This window comes from Geotrypetes seraphini, chromosome 3, assembly GCF_902459505.1.
Source record: "Geotrypetes seraphini chromosome 3, aGeoSer1.1, whole genome shotgun sequence".
NCBI lineage: Eukaryota > Metazoa > Chordata > Amphibia > Gymnophiona > Dermophiidae > Geotrypetes > Geotrypetes seraphini.
The window spans coordinates 377732352-377748988 of NC_047086.1; the positions used below are offsets into that span (position 1 = coordinate 377732352).

General features: G+C 48.1%; 1 protein-coding gene across 1 annotated transcript in view; it reads left to right on the forward strand.

Moving 5' to 3' along the window:
- The window catches only part of NRXN1 (neurexin 1), a 1819236-nt gene that overhangs the window by 772746 nt on the left and 1029853 nt on the right, over positions 1 to 16637 (forward strand). The window contains 1 exon segment of the mRNA XM_033938516.1: positions 320 to 346. Within this exon segment, the coding sequence (XP_033794407.1) occupies positions 320 to 346 (27 nt within the window).

Consider the following 16637-nt stretch of genomic DNA (forward strand, 5'->3'; position numbering starts at 1 on the left):
TCACAGATGGGGTGAAAGTTGCAGCCTGCCTAGATCTGGCGTCTTGGTCAGAAAACGGATTATTTTTCACTTAGATTTGTCACCATGTAGCTTTGTTTGAATTTGGCCAACACTTTAAATCTATATTGTCACCCATAATTTTTAGATCTTTTACGTATTATCTCTGCTTTCCAGTAATATGTTAACAATTACAATGTAATACATTGGCCATGTTATCATGTGTCTGTCCCCGGAACGGTGGACTGTAAATTTTTTGGATGTCTGCAGCTGTTACCTTGAAGGATAAATTTTCATTTTTCATCTATTCTTCCCCATCTAGACTGTATCAGGATTAACTGTAATTCCAGTAAGTGCCTTATTAAAACTTTTTAAAACATTGTTCCTCCGTTGTAAAATGATGAAATATTGGAAATGTATGCTGAGTCATTTTATCTACCGTTATTAATGCAATGATGAGTTATAAGGGTTTGGAATACAGGGTGTGAAAAGTCATCATGCATATTACAAGTTGGAAATCTGTTACTGCTAAATAACTTTTGTAAAAAGAAAGAGAAAGAGAGAAAAAAAGAAAGAAAGAGAGGAAAGAAAGAAAGAGAGAGAGAGAGAGAAAGAAAGATAGATAGATAGATGTCACACACCACAGATTCCAAAGAATTACATTTGGAGAATCCATACCAGCATGAGAACATTGTGTCTGTCCTAGGGCATGTAAAAGAGAGCAAGCCTGTGTATTGTATCATTTGCGTGATGAATTTTTACATCCTATCAATCCGCAGCTAACAATATTTAGATCCATTCCAAACCAAGTAAAATGCATGTTTCAACCAAGCAAACCTACAAAACCTAAATGGATGATTTGTTTCTCTATCCTTTTGCTGTTATTTAAAGGGGACAAGGACTGTGATTTTATTTTCACACTGATTTTATAGAATAAAGGTAACAAAATTCCCCACCATCAGAGCATGAATTCACGCTTTGACAGATATTGTGGATAAAATCATGTGATCTGTGAAAAGTTAAAGAGCTTAACTAGAAGCATATTATGGGATCGGATGATCTCTTGATTGTTTTATGATCAAGGGATGGCTAATTATGTCATTTATTGTTGATTGTGTTTGTAAGTTTGTAACCCACCCTGGGCAAGGGCAGGATATAAATAAATAAATAAACCAAACCAGGATATAAATGAATAAACCAAACCAAATAGTTTATCTATATGAGGTTATCATGCCACTGTACCGGGCCATGGTGCACCCTCACATGGAGTACTGCGTCCAGCAGTGGTCACCATACATGAAGAAGGACACGGTACTACTCGAAAGGGTCCAGAGAAGAGCAACTAAGATGGTTAATGGGCTGGAAGAGTTGCCGTACAGTGAAAGATTAGAGAAACTGGGCCTTTTCTCCCTCGAACAGAGGAGATTGAGAGGGGACATGATCAAAACATTCAAGGTACTGAAGGGAATAGACTTAGTAGATAAGGTCAGGTTGTTCATCCTCTCCAAGGTAGGGAGAATGAGAGGACACTCTCTAAAATTGAAAGTATGAACATAAGGAAGTTCTTCTTCACTCAGAGAGTGGTAGAAAACTGGAACGCTCTTCCGGAGTCTGTCGTAGGGGAAAACACCCTCCAGGGATTCAAGACAAAGTTGGACAAGTTCCTGCTGAACCAAAACGTATGCAGGTAGGGCTAGTCTCAGTTAAGGCGCTGGTCTTTGACCAAAGGGCCGCTGTGTGAGCAGACTGCTGGGCACGATGGACCACTGGTTTGACCCAACAGTGACAATTCTTATGTTCTTATAACCCAGTGGCAGTACAGTTTCTGGTCACAATGTTGGATCATGCTTGTCCAGTCCAGATAAGTGCTCAGTAACATTCAGAGGAATAGTTACTAGTAATATTGCATCTTACCACAGCTTGATTTATAGCGCAGGTCACTGACCTGTGAAAACTCAGTACTACAGGCAGTGGAGGGGGAGGCGGCACCTCTCCTCTCTGCACCCTCGCTCCTTCCCAGCCCACTTCCATCACACGTGCAGTCTTCTCCCCCCCCCCCCACCAACTGTACCTCTGACTCTTCGCGCTAGCCTTGGCTCTCCCTATGCTTCTAGGTCGTGGGACCAGGAAGTGATGTCAGAGAGAGAGCCAAGGCCGGCGCAGGCAGCAAGTTGGAGATGCTGTTCACGCCAGGGAAGTTAAAGAGGTACGGGGGAAGGGACGCACATTGTGAGGGGGGAGAGGGGAGAAGAGCTGTGTTATTTTTCCTCCCTAGAGCACTTAGGTCACTAAGATGTGGCCTGATGCATCAGAGAACTTTGTTAAAAGGACCAGTGAAAAAGCATTGGTGCACAGATTCCTCCCCCTCTCCCCCCCCCCCCCCCGAGAACAGACCCTTACTCTTCAAGTCAAAACCGTTCTTCCAGCCTTTCCAAAGACCCACCCCTCCAGACATTCAGGAGGAATTGTCTAAGGGCTAAGGACAGCTATGATCCTGAGATGCCCCTCCCCCCCCCCGCACTGGGTTCAAAGTGGCGCAGGACAACTCCAAGTGGTAGTCTTACGGTACTACCACAGGGGATCGACTAGTGTTCATTTGATCCTGATGCCAAAAGAGGCAGAAAAAATTGGGGTTCACTCTTGCACGTAGTCCCCAGACACCAGGGAACCTACTTGTAGGTACCAGGGCACTTGGGGGGTGGGCTTGTTTGGATGGGTGGCAGATGCCTTTGGGAAGGTGGGGAATCTGTACTTGGGAAGGGACGGTTGCTTTGTGACGGGATGGGGGATCTGTTCAGGGCGGATCTACATGCCAATACCTTTACACTGGCACCTTTAAAAAAAAAAAGCCCCCTCAAGAGTATCAGACAGTGTTCTAGCAGGACAAGTAGTGCTGTCCCCAAACAGCTTGCAAACATCGATGAGTTTCATTATCATGAGCTGTTCTGCGTGCGTTTTCATGCTTTGAATCCCATTATTATTCAGCAGGCATTGCCTTATAGTAACGTACATTGTGATGAAATAATGCACAATTTTGCCATTGGGTCATTCCATGTCTGGTGGTCCAGAGTTCTCCAGTCAACCATCTTAGAAATTGATCAAATTTTTACAGGGGATAACCAAAGTTTTGGGGCATGATCTCAACTGGGGCCAGATTTAAGGGCTCCTTTATTTGGGCAACTATTTTGTATCTGTGGAAGATGTTGACTGGGGACTCTCCTTTAAATTGGACCAGTTGACATGGAATTACCCCATTTTAACACACATTAAGAGGGTAAATGTTTATCAAGTTTATTAACAGAATTTGATTTATCGCCTATTGCAATCACTAAGCGATGTACATTACAATATATAGTAAGGTAAAGAGATTCACAAATTAACAATAAACATTTGACTAAAACAAACAAGTAGTTGGGGTGGAAAAATTAAAAGTTACATTTTTTGTTTAAAATAGAAAAGTGGGAAAAAACAATAGGTAAGGGTACATAAAAATCTCAGCTATTAAAAAAACATAATCTGCTTTAAACATTGAAGGCATCTCTAAATAGATAAGATTTTAAAGATTTTTTAAATATTAAAACATCTTTTTCATCACGAATATATTGGGGAAGGGCATTCCACCATAGGGGACCTGTCACTGAAAAAATATCTGCCCTTCTAGTACCAATAATCTTCAAGGAAGGAACTGAGAGAAGATTTTGGTTAGAGGAACGAAGTGAACGTTGAGTATTATAGGGTATCAAGAGTCTAGATATAAATTGGGGTTCTTCACAAGCTAAAGTTTTGAAGATGAGTAACATTGTTTTAAATGTGATTCTATGGCTAATAGGCAGCCAGTGAGAATCTTTCAACAGCGGAGAAACATGATCGTACTTTTTTGCATTATATATTAACTTTATTGCGGTGTTTTGAATCAGTTGTAATCTCCTTTTTTCTTTTGATGATATGTTAAGGAATAGAGCGTTGCAATAATCAAGTTTAGATATTACTAAAGAATGGATCAATGTGTGTTATTCCCTTAATGCAGATTAGCAATTATCTTCCCATAGGGAAAGAATCAGTAATTTGAACAAGTAAAGTGCTGTTTTATCTGCAGGGTTATGCTCTTTGATTTATAGATCACCTCCAATGGGGGGGGGGGTGTAATAAATGCTTGAGTTTTCAATAGCTCACACACTTTTCCTGACGTCGTTTCGAGGCATTCCTAGGGATAGATTTTGGAAGTTATTGGACCACAGAGCAGCTGAAAATCTCTGCGAGCATTTTTTTTTCCCCCCAACAGCAGTAATGAAAGGAGAGCTAGCCTCTGTAGTGTTCCTTTCATTGCTGAGGCAAACCCTGCAGGTTTCAACCCATGGGGTTTGCAAGCCTGTAGCAAGACAATTCTCTCCCAAATAAAGCAAATTGGTGAAGGTTTTGCTTCAGTGACAATGCTGGCGCTCCTCCCCCCTCCTCCCCAGTACCGTATTTTCACGCTTATAACGCGCGCGTTATACACGATTTTACAAACCGTGCATAACCATGCGCGTTATACGCGTGAGCGCGTTGTACACATTTTTTTTTTTTACATAGTTCCCCCCCCCCGACGTCCGATTCACCCCGAAGGACCGCTCGCACTCGCACCCCCACCCCCACCCCGAAGGACCTCTCTATGGTTCATTAGCCCACTCACCAGGCTACTTAAAACACCTGTATGCAGCTCTACTGGGCTTCCCCATACCAGATGCTGCTGTTTTAGAGACAGGTATGTACCTTTTTCTTCTCATTTTTGGGTGGAAGGGGGGGGTCAGTGAGCACTGGGGGAGTGTGAGGGTGTCTTACCTTGATGGATGCAGTGCTCGTCTGGTCAGTTTGGATACCTTTGTAGCATTTAGACACTTCTTAAACAGGTCTAGTTCCAAACGTATATGTTCTGTCCACGATGTCTTGCAAAATGTTTAATTATTGCTGTAAGGCGTCCGTGCCGAACCTGCCCTTAAGCCCGCCCAAAGCCCGCACATCTCGTGCTGTGGATGCTGGGACACCTCGCTAGATGTCTAGAAAAGCAGTTTTGTCCAAGTGCCAATTTCAGATGCTTTATGGATGTCTATGTTTTTCTATTCTGAGCCTGATAGAAACATGATGGCAGATAAAGGCCAAATGGCTCATCCAGTCTGCCCATCTGGAGCATCTACTATATCCTCATCTCCCTAAGAGATCCCAAGTGCCTGTCCCAGGCTTTCTTGAACTCAGACACAGTCGTTGCCTCCACCACCTATGCTGGGAGACTGTTCCACGCATCTACCACCCTTTCTGGGTTTTTAATTTATTAATTTATTGTTATGCAACATGTAGGCACATCCAGCCATGTCAACAAGTACGTGCAAATGGATGCACCAGAATGTAACACTTTAGTACATAAATGCAAGGATTCTATAACCTACACATGCAAATAATTCACACCCTTATGTGCCTCCCCTTGTACAAGCTGTGCAACTTGCACACTCATATTCTAGAATGCCATGATCGGGCACCTAGCGTTTAGGTACAAGAATGTTGCATTCACATGCATGAGTCTTAGCACACACATGGTGCTTACATTTTGGGCTGGATTCAGTAAATGTCACTTAAAATATGATTATCACTCACTAACACTAGGTACTGCTGACAAAAAATTGATAAGACTTAATCAATTAAAGATCAAACTACACAGAGCAAGCCAGAAAGTAAAAGACGAAAAGAGAGGAATTAATGGATGAGTTCTTGTCACTGGTATAAAAATCCTCCCCATAGAGGAAGGAAGGGTGAGTAGCGGAGTCCCTCAGGGTTCGGTGCTGGGGCCGATCCTGTTCAATATGTTTGTGTGTGACATTGCTGAAGGGATAGAAGGAAAGGTTTGCCTTTTTGCGGATGATTCCAAGATTTGTAACAGAGTAGACACCGAAGAGGGAGTGGAAAACATGAAAAAGGATCTGCAAAAGTTAGAGGAATGGTCTAATATCTGGCAACTAAAATTCAATGCAAAGAAATGAAGAGTAATGCATTTGGGGATTAATAATCGGAAGGAACCGTATATGCTGGGAGGTGAGAGGCCGATATGCGCGGACGGGGAGAGGGACCTTGGGGTGATAGTGTTTGAAGATCTAAAGGCAAAAAAACAGTGTGATAAGGCCATGGCTGCTGCCAGGTGGATGCTGGGCTGTATAAAGAGAGGCGTAGCCAGTAGAAGGTAGAAGGTGTTGATGCCCCTGTACAGGTCATTGGTGAGGCCCCACTTGGAGTATTATGTTCAGTTTTGGAGACCGTATCTGGTGAAGAACATAAAAAGACTTGAAGCGGTCCAGAGGAGGGTGATGAAAATAATAGGAGGTTTGCGACAAAAGACATACGAGGAGAGACTGGAAGCCCTGAATATGTATACCGCATGTACTTGGATATAAGTCGATCTGAATATAAGTCGAGACCCCCATTTTTCCCCCCAATAAGGAGGAAAAAACATTGACTCGAATATAAGTTGGGCGACTTAATATTCAACTGTCCTGCCCTGCCAGGTTCTGCACCCAGCGCCCTTCCCTCCCTGCCCTGCACTCAGTCCAATTTCTTACTAGGCTGTGAACCAGCCCCCCTCCTTGCCAGGCTTTGAACACTGTCCCATCTTCCTTCCCTATACCCTCTTCCCCCTAAAAAGAGCCAACCTCATCAGTAATGTCACAATGGCTTGATTGTTCCGTATTCCCCTCTGCCCTCTAACTCAGCCAGCAGATTAACCATTCCCCTTAACTTAACCTAGTGGTAGGCTGGGACAGGAGGGATCCCTCCCGTCTCCTTTCCCGGCCGACACTAATAATTACCACCCTCCCTCCTTCCCTCCCTTGCATACCTGTTCCCTGGTGGTCCAGCTTGTATCCCGCGCTGAAATCCTTTGTAAAGGTAGTAGCCAGCGGTGCACCCGGGCCGGCACGCAGGAGTGAGCTTTTCATGTTGCTGGCCAGCCCTACATCGCTCCTTGATAGGCTGCCGTGAGAACCATGAATCCCACGAGAACTTGTGACAGCCTATCAAGGAGTGGTGCAGGGTCGGCTGGCAGCATGAAAAGCTTGCCCCTGCGTGTTGGTCTGGGTGCGCCGCTGGCTACTACCTCTACAAAGGATTTCAGCACGGGATACATGCTGGACTACCAGGGAACAGATATGTGAGGGAAGGAAGGAAGGAGGTTAGTTATTAGTGTCGGCTGGGGCAGGAAACAGGAGGGATTCTTCCTGTCCAGGCCTAAGGCAGGCCTGCAGGAAGTCCAGAAGGGTTTCGGGTGGTTACTGGGGGATGACCCGAATATAAACCGGAACCCCCATTTTTGGCCCATAAATTCTGGTTTATATTCGAGTATATACAGTATCTTAGAGAAAAGGAGGGACAGGGGAGATATGATTCAGACGTTCAAATACTTGAAAGGTATTAACGTAGAACAAAATATTTTCTAGAGAAAAGAAAATGGTAGAACCAGAGGACATAATTTGAGGTTGAGGGGTGGTAGACTCAAGAGCAATGTAAGGAAATTTTTCTTTATGGAGAGGGTAGGGGATGCCTGGAATGCGCTCCTGAGAGAGGTGGTGGAGAGGAAAATGGTGACAGAGTTCAAAAAAGCATGGGATGAGCATAGATGATCTAGAATCAGAAATAATAGTAAATAGTGAAGAACTAAGACCAGTACTTGGGTAGACTTGCACGGTCTGTGTCTGTTTATGGCCGTTTGGTTGGGGAGGGCATCAGTGGCTGGAATAGTGTAGATGGGGTGGAGTGAGCTGTGACGGAGACTTCAGTAGTTGGAACCTAAGTACAGTACCGGGCAGAGCTAAGAAGAAGAAAAAAAAATTTAGATTGAATCAGGTTGGGCAGACTGGATGGACCATGCGGGTCTTTATCTGCCGTCATCTACTATGTTACTATGTACAAGGGTTGATTCATAAGTCACGGTAACTATTTTTCTCTCACAAAAATATACCAACACTGAAAATCTAATATATACATTTTGAAAGTGTGTGGCATGTACTTCTTAAAGCTGCCACCAGATGAGAGATGAGTGCAATGGTCTCTGGTAGGGGAGAAGCAAAAAGATGACATTAGAAATCATTGTTTTATTATGGCATGCATTGTACAGCATGAACAACAAAGTACAAGTACAAAGCCGCGTTAGGCTTTTTTTTTATCGCTGGCCATGGCAGCATTAGCTGGGATGCTCATAGGAATTCTATGAGCGTCGGCGCATTTACTGCCACGGCCGGCAATAAAAACGCCCAACGCGGCTTTTTAAGGGGTGGGGCTTAGTTTGTAAACCGCTTACTGCCTGTCAGCGTGGTGCAAGCATTAATCCTGAGCAGAGTGGATTATTGCAATTCACTTTACCTAGGAGTTGCGAAGTTGAGGGCACTGCAGATGTTAATTAATTCTGCTGCAGGATTAATTGCAGGGATCTCAAGGAGTTCACCTATGACTCCAGTGTTGAAACAGTTGCACTGGTTACCCATACAGCAAAGAGTACATTTTAAGATTCTTGCGATTATTCATCAGGCACTGTATCATGTTTCCCCAAAGTTTTTTTTTTTATTAAATTGAAATTTTTTTGAAATTGATAGTTTTTTTTGAAATTTATAAATCTAGAAGATACCTCAGACCTGAAAATGGGATGAAATTAAGTTTGGAGGGCAGGATGTCGATTGTGCATGTCAAGATTGGAGCATCAATGATGTCTTTGGCTGGTGTAAAATTTTGGAATGCCCTGCCTGGCATTTTACGATTTTGTACTGGGAAGATGAACTTTAAAAAAATGTTGACAACACAATTACCGTATTTTTCGCTCCATAAGGCGCACTGTTTTTCCACCCAAAAGTGGGTGGAAATTTCGGTGCGTCTTATGGAGCAAAGGTACAATTTTGAACCCTTGCCGCCACACCGTTTTAAACACCTACCCGCCCGCCGTAGCTGCACCATTTTAAAACACCCTGCCGCCATACCTTTTAAAACACCCAACCACCTACCCGCCCGCCGTCATCGCTGCCACTGCACCTTCTAAAACAGCTACCCGCCCTCCGCCGCCTCCTCCTCCTCCGTCGTCGTCGCAGTCACTGGTGATCCAGCGTGTATCCCTCCCTCGCTAGTGGCGCACAGGTCAGGAGCACGGACATCAGCAGTAAGCTTTCCCCGCTCCCCCTTGCGCCCGCGCTGTTTTCTAAATGGCTTCGTCAGTTCTCACTAATGAGGTTGGCTCTGAGGCGCTGTGGAATGAGGGATTATGACATCACAATCTCAGCTCTGCAATGTTGCTCTCAGGGTTCCGGAATCTTGCTATTCTTTGAGATGCTGGAATGTTGCTACTCCTTGGCCTTTGGCCAGGTACTAGTGACCTGGATTGGCCACCATGAGAACGGGCTACTGGTCTTGATGGACCATTGGTCTGACACAGTAAAGCTATTCTTATGTTCTTAATGATTTCAATGTCTTGTTATTTTTTGGGTGGGGGAGGTTTGCTTCTCCCTGACCAGAGATTGCTGCATTCATCTCTCAACTGGTACGTGTCACACACTTTCAAACGTATACATTAGATGTCCAGTGCCGGCGCATTTTCAAGAGGAAAAAAATATAGCTGCCATGACTTATAAATGAACCCTTGCATGTCTATTGATTCTCAGCAATACCTACGGCCTCTTTTACGAAGACGTGCTAAAGGCCCCGAAGCCCATAGAGAGATTTAAAGGGCTTCGGGGCTGTTGCCGCGCGGCAGCTGCTAGCGTGGCTTTGAAAAAGAGGCCGCTAGTGTTATTAAGTGATCGTTATTATCCTAGGTTCTTTTTTTCTTCTTAGTAAGGGAAGGGGGTTGGGACTCTCGGAATGAGAATCTCGGAAGGGGTGAGATCCAGAAGGCCTGAGCATGCGCAGATGCTCAAGGCTCAGCAGCAGACCGGCGGCAGGCATTTTTATCACCGGCGGTGCAGGGGTAAGGACAAGGCCAGTCAGGGAGGGGGGGAAGAGGCGAAAGCAGCGCCGGTGGCCTCGGGTGGAGCATGGGAGTCGGGGTACATCCGGCAGGAGTGAGCCAGCACTTGAGAGTCCCAGCAGAGGGGGTAGTGGCATCCGGGGGGGGAAGGGGTGCAGCGTCCGGGAGCGGCAGAGCCAACAGTTTCCAGTTGGGCTCTGTGGCGGCGGTGGCGGCGTTTGCTTAGCTAGCACCACTCGCAGTGAGTGGCAGCGAACAGCAGCAGAGGAGGAGAATTGGAGGAGCCGCGTGGATGGGTCTGTGGCAGAGGCAGCGGTGGAGGCGTCCCTAATGGTAATTAAGTTTTTGGGGGATGTGGAACGAATTGTTCAAGTTTACACTAACTCTTATGGGAAAAGTTGCTTTGATATTCGAGTGTTTTGGTTTAAGAGCATGCTTCTGGAACGAATTATGTTCGTAAATCAAGGTACCACTCTATTCATGTACTTATTTTGTACTCATGGCAACGGAGGATTAAGTGACTTACCAAGGGTCATAAGAAGCAGTGCTGGGATTCAATCCCATGACCTCAGGTTGCTGAGGCAGCAGCTCTACCACTAGGCCACTCCTCACCTTAAAATCTGATAGAAAAAAAAAAAAAAAAATCAGCACTGAACAATATTTTGTGAAGGGCATTCCGGGCTTAGCAACCTTTGAAAAACAGCACATTATGCTGGGATCCACATTCAACATTGGGTGTCGGGATATTTACACCAACTGAAACCAGGGGTAAATTCTGGCTTGCAAGTTAGGCATGAATCTTCACTATTCTGTAACACTGTGTGCATCTTAAGGGAACACCCCTGCCCCACTCATGCCCCTCCCATTGTTACTCCCCCTTTGTAGATCTGCCTAGAAACACTTAGGGCTAGATTCACTAACCCCCGATTCCGTCTCCGATCCGTTCCCCATTGCATGCAGGCCGACACATTCACAAAAGGCCTGCATGCAAACGGGGATGATTGTTGACATGCCCTCCCCCCTCCCCCACCCACCGCACTGATCGCTAGAGAGCGATCCTTGAGCATGCGCAGACCCTGACAGTAGTGACAGGAGAAGCAGCCTCCCCTAATGTGGATAAGTTTCAAGTTCAAGTTTCAAGTTTATTCAAATTATTTGATTGAACGCTTTTCCAAATTACAAAGCGTTGTACAAAAGATAAAAATATGATTTTAGAGAAATCACTTATACATAATACATTAATCAGACCTACGTGGGTAATTACTTTTTAAAACCACGGGAAACAATAGGAAAGAGGGGAGGAAATACAATCTTTGAAGAAAAAGTACATAAAAGGGAAGTACATAAGGAGGGTAGGAAGAAGAGGATTGCTGGCAGAAGTGGGGTCGAATAAGAGAGCTATTAGAAATCTTGTATTGGAGATGGCAGAAATCGTAAAGTATTACCTCTTGAATGAACTTTATATTTTCAGTTAAAGGAGCACAATATCCTCGGATTGTCTAAGATCTAGAGCCACCAAAGCTTCTGTCCCCGTTCTGCTTTTGTAATATAAATGCTCACTGATTAGGCCCTACCTGTAAATATTTTTGGTGGCTAGCCAGGCTGTTTTATCTGATTAACCTCTGGAGTCAACTGGATACAGGGTCAGAAAATGAAGCTTAAATGACCCAGAGAGCAGCGATATTTAGCTGTTATCTGGTTAATATTATTTATCTCTATCACAGATATAGCAGCCTAGGATAAGTGAATAAAGAAATCTAATGGCCTTTAAACTCCTACATTTAGCCAAGCTGAGAGAGCAGATGTATTTCTGAATATCTAGTTATCTTTAATGAGTGATCTTATCTGTTTAACCTGATAGGGCTGCATTGTATTCCCTGTAGGTGTCTTATTTATTTTTTTTCTTTTCAGGCTGTTTTGAATCTATTTTAAAAAGCAGATTGGGAACTGATTTACTAAGGAGTCCCTTTACTAAAATGTGGGGACAAGTAACGTAGGTCAGGCAGCACCTCATCGTCCGCCCAGCCCCTGGTATTAAGAACAAACTCACAGAGACAGTTCTGGGAATAAAAGGCCACAACTTTATTACTGATATGCATGACATAACACCCTAGGAAGCACCCGAGCCAAAATCTTCTCTCTAGGACTTGCTCCCCGCCTTGCCCAGGATGCTGGGAGCACGCAAGAAGGGCCGATGCTCCCCAGCGCTCGGCGTTTGAATTCTTGCCGCTGCAGAAAGACTGCCCTCTCCCCGACAAGCCAACGAGGAGTGGCCGACTCCCCCGACGTCGGAGATGACGTCAGAGAGGACAGGGGAGAGTGGGGGAAGGGAGGCAAAGCGAAGGCCGCGCTCCATCTGGGTAGCCTCCATGTTGCTGCTGGCATTAAAGAAAAGTGCTTGCTTTCTGCTCCCTATTGAATTAAGTTTTCAAGTTTTCAAGTTTATTAGGATTTTTATATACCGCCTATCAAGGTTATCTAAGTGGTTTTTACAATCAGGTACTCAGTCTGTTTATGTGACTGGAGATTATTTTTCACTTTAAGAGATAAAAGGTGTTAATGATACTAGGTGCTGGGGGATTTTGAGCCCATGGAAGAAAACTGGCCCAGATTCTCAAAACTTTAACGCTATCGCTAAACTGTTTTCCGGCGGTTTAGCCTGTACTCAGTTTAGTGGGGGATTATCTCCGTCTTTAGCGAGGTTTCTAGTAGTCTCTGATACTGACATGCAAATGGGCTCGTCACCATTGAAATGAGCCCTCCGGTGGATTCTTTAAAAATGCCGAGCTATTTTTAAAAAGGGGTGTCAGCTTTAGGCGACAAAAATAAGCAACTGGTCCAAGGGTGCCAGTCAGTTTCTGAGACTGCTAGAAAGCCCCTGTGTTGTTATGTAGCGGGAAAGATGCCCATTCTCTCTGCTGCATCACAACACCCCTTCCCTGCAGCGGGGGCGGCAGCAAACACCCCCTCTCCCTCAGAACAGTGGCGACACCTCCTGCAGTGGGAAAGATGCCCACACTGTCCCGCTGCCCTAAAATCCTGGCTGTGACCTCCCCCCTCCCCCCGCTGGCAAGTGACCCCCCCCTCTCAAGTCTCTGCCACCCCTCCCCCTTATCTCAAAATAGATGACCCGGAGTGACGCAGATTCCCTCTTCCCAGCTGCCTGTGTCATCTAAAAAAGGTCTTCCCCTCCCCGGTGCATTTTGGGATGCACCGGGGAGGGGCCTGAGGCTCTGATTGGCCCAAGTTGTTTACGGCTCCTCCCATGGGGGGAGGGGTCCAAAAGAACTGCCTTAGCCCCAGCAGGATCTTGTGACACAACCTCTCTCTCCAGCTCCAAACTCCACCATCTACCTTCCCTGGTTGCTGTAATTTTAAATCATCCAGCAGCCACTGCATAGTGTCAGCGAGCAGGCCTGCCCCGGAAGCCTTCACTCTGCAGTGATGCTGCATGGTGAAGGGGGAGGCCATGACCTCTGTGCCCCCCTCCCCGTTCCAACACCTATGTTTAACGTGGCACTTTTTAGGGCTTTTCTTTTTTACCTTTTTGCAGATTATGTGCATAATATCCACACTAGCATGCAAGACCTGCAAAAATTAACAAGGGAATATTTACCACCTCCTATTTAGGAAGCTCTAATCCCCCAATTTTGAAAAGTGCGCCTAAAGTTAGGTACCTTCATCAGTGCGCCTAAGTCAGGGGTAGGCAATTCCAGTCCTCGAGAGCCAGAGCCCGGTCAGGTTTTCAGGATCTCCACCATGAATATGTATGAGATGGATTTGCATGAACTGCCTCCTTGAGATGCAAATCCATCTCATGCATATTTATTGTGGATATCCTGAAAACCTGACCTAGCTCTGGTTCTCGAGTACCGGAATTGCCTACCCCTGGCCTAAGTGATGTAGGTGCCTTACTTAACTGAATATGGTAAAAGGCTAAATCAGCACCACAAATATCTACAACCAAGTTTAAAAATTAGAAAGACTAGGGGACACTCAATGAAGTTACAGGGGAATTACCGTATTTTCATGCAAATAACGCGCACCCGTGTAAAACGCGCACACGGGTATAGCGCGCAGAAATCACGATGATATGTACAAAAACTTTTGTATACCGCGCTCACGGGTATACCGCGCATGATGCCCGACGCTCCTTTCGCCCGCCCTGACTTTCCGTGCGCTGTCCCGACTCTCCGTTCACCCCCCCTGACTTCCGTGCACTGCCCTGACTTTCCGTGCGCTGTCCCGACTCTCCGTTCACCCCCCCTGACTTCCGTGCACTGCCCTGACTTTCCGTGCACTGTCCCGACTCTCCGTTCACCCCCCTGACTTCCGTGCACTGCCCTGACTTTCCGTACGCTGTCCCGACTCTCCGTTCACCCCCCCTGACTTCCGTGCACTGCCCTGACTTTCCGTGCGCTGTCCCGACTCTCCGTTCACCCCCCCTGACTTTCCGTGCACTGTCCCCCCTTGAAGTCCTGTCCCCCCTTGAAGGTCTGTCCCCATCCTGAAAGCCTGATGCCCCCCCGACGTCCGATACATCCCCCCCCCCCGGCAGGACCACTCGCACCCCCACCCCGAAGGACCGCCGACTCCCCAACAATATCGGGCCAGGAGGGAGCCCAAACCCTCCTGGCCATGGCGACCCCCTAACCCCACCCCGCACTACATTACGGGCAGGAGGGATCCCAGGCCCTCCTGCCCTCGACGCAAACCCCCCCCCCCCAACGACCGCCCCCCCCCAAGAACCTCCGCCCGTCCCCCAGCCGACCCGCGACCCCCCTGGCCGACCCCCACAACACCCCCACCCGCCTTCCCCGTACCTTTGTGTAGTTGGGCCAGAAGGGAGCCCAAACCTTCCTGGCCACGGCGACCCCCTAACCCCACCCCGCACTACATTACGGGCAGGAGGGATCCCAGGCCCTCCTGCCCTCGGCGCAAACCCCCCTCCCCCCCCAACGACCGCACCCCCAAGAACCTCCGACCGCCCCCCCAGCCGACCCGCGACCCCCCCTGGCCGACCCCCCCGACCCCCCCACCCCCCTTCCCCGTACCTTTGGTAGTTGGCCGGACAGACGGGAGCCACACCCGCCTGTCCGGCAGGCAGCCAACGAAGGAATGAGGTTGGATTGACCCATCCGTCCTAAAGCTCCGCCTACTGGTGGGGCCTAAGGCGCGTGGGCCAATCAGAATAGGCCCTGGAGCCTTAGGTCCCACCTGGGGGCGCGGCCTGAGGCACATGGTCGGGTTGGGCCCATGTGCCTCAGGCCGCGCCCCCAGGTGGGACCTAAGGCTCCAGGGCCTATTCTGATTGGCCCACGCGCCTTAGGCCCCACCAGTAGGCGGAGCTTTAGGACGGATGGGCCAATCCGGCCTCATTCCTTCGTTGGCTGCCTGCCGGACAGGCGGGTTTGGCTCCCGTCTGTCCGGCCAACTACCAAAGGTACGGGGAAGGGGAGTGGGGGGTCGTGGGGGTCGCCAGGGGGGTCGCGGGTCGGCTGGGGGGGCGGTCGGAGGTTCTTGGGGGGGGCGGTCATTGGGGGGAGGGGTGTTTGCGTCGAGGGCAGGAGGGCCTGGGATCTCTCCTGCCCGTAATGTAGTGCGGGGTGGGGTTAGGGGGTCGCCGTGGCCAGGAGGGTTTGGGCTCCCTCCTAGCCCGATATTGTCGGGAAGTCGGCGGTCCTTCGGGGTGGGGGTGCGAGTGGTCCTGCCGGGGGGGGGGATGTATCGGACGTCGGGGAGTCGGCCGGGCAAGAGGGCTTGGGCTCCCTCTTGCTCCGATCGTGGATGCGGGTGCGGGTGGGAGCGCGTGCGAGCGGTCGTTCAGGGTGGGGGTGCGAGCGGTCCTGCTGGGGGGGGTGAATCGGGCGTCGGGCGGGGTGGGAACTATGTTTAAAAACTTTTGTATACCGCGCTCACGCATATAACGCGCGAGGGGTATGCGCGGTAGGTAAAAACACGTATAACGCGCGCGTTATATGCGTGAAAATACGGTAGTTTTAATTTATAACATTTTATTGAATAAATCCAATAAATATACAATCTAATATAATAAAACGCTAGGCCGCGCATGCGCAGTCCCATCGCGTGTGTCCGTTTTCCGTGAGATGTACAGCATCTCAGATAGGAGTGCGCATGCGCCCGAAACACACTCTCTCCTCCCCCGAGACGGATGTCGGACACGGCGGCTGTCGGCCCGTGCTGTTTTTTGATCTGCCCTGCCCCTTGCCTGAAGTCATCTCTCCTCCCCCGAGGCTGATGTCGGACGCGGCGGCTGTCTCCCCCGAGGCGGATGATCTTATGGGAATCAATGTTCTTCGCTCTGCCCTGCTCCTTGCCTTACTATATTTTTAAGTTGAAAGACCAGGCAGCGGCTCCTTTCAGGATCCCCACCTGCGTCGGAAGTCCTATGCAGTCGGGGATCTTGAGAGGAGCCGCCGCCGCCGTGTCTTTCAACTTAAAAATATACTAAGGCAAGGAGCAGGGCAGAACGATCTTCAAAATGGTGGCAACTTGATCTCTGTTCCTCCGGGGGGGGGGGGTCTGGGAGGAGAGGAATCGCGGCCACTCAGCGCCCCCACCGAGGAGCCCAGCAACTTTCCGCTGCCCGGGACCTGAGTCCTTTGCCGCCCCCCCTTCCCTTCCCGCGGGCCCGACTGGCGATTCAAGCAGC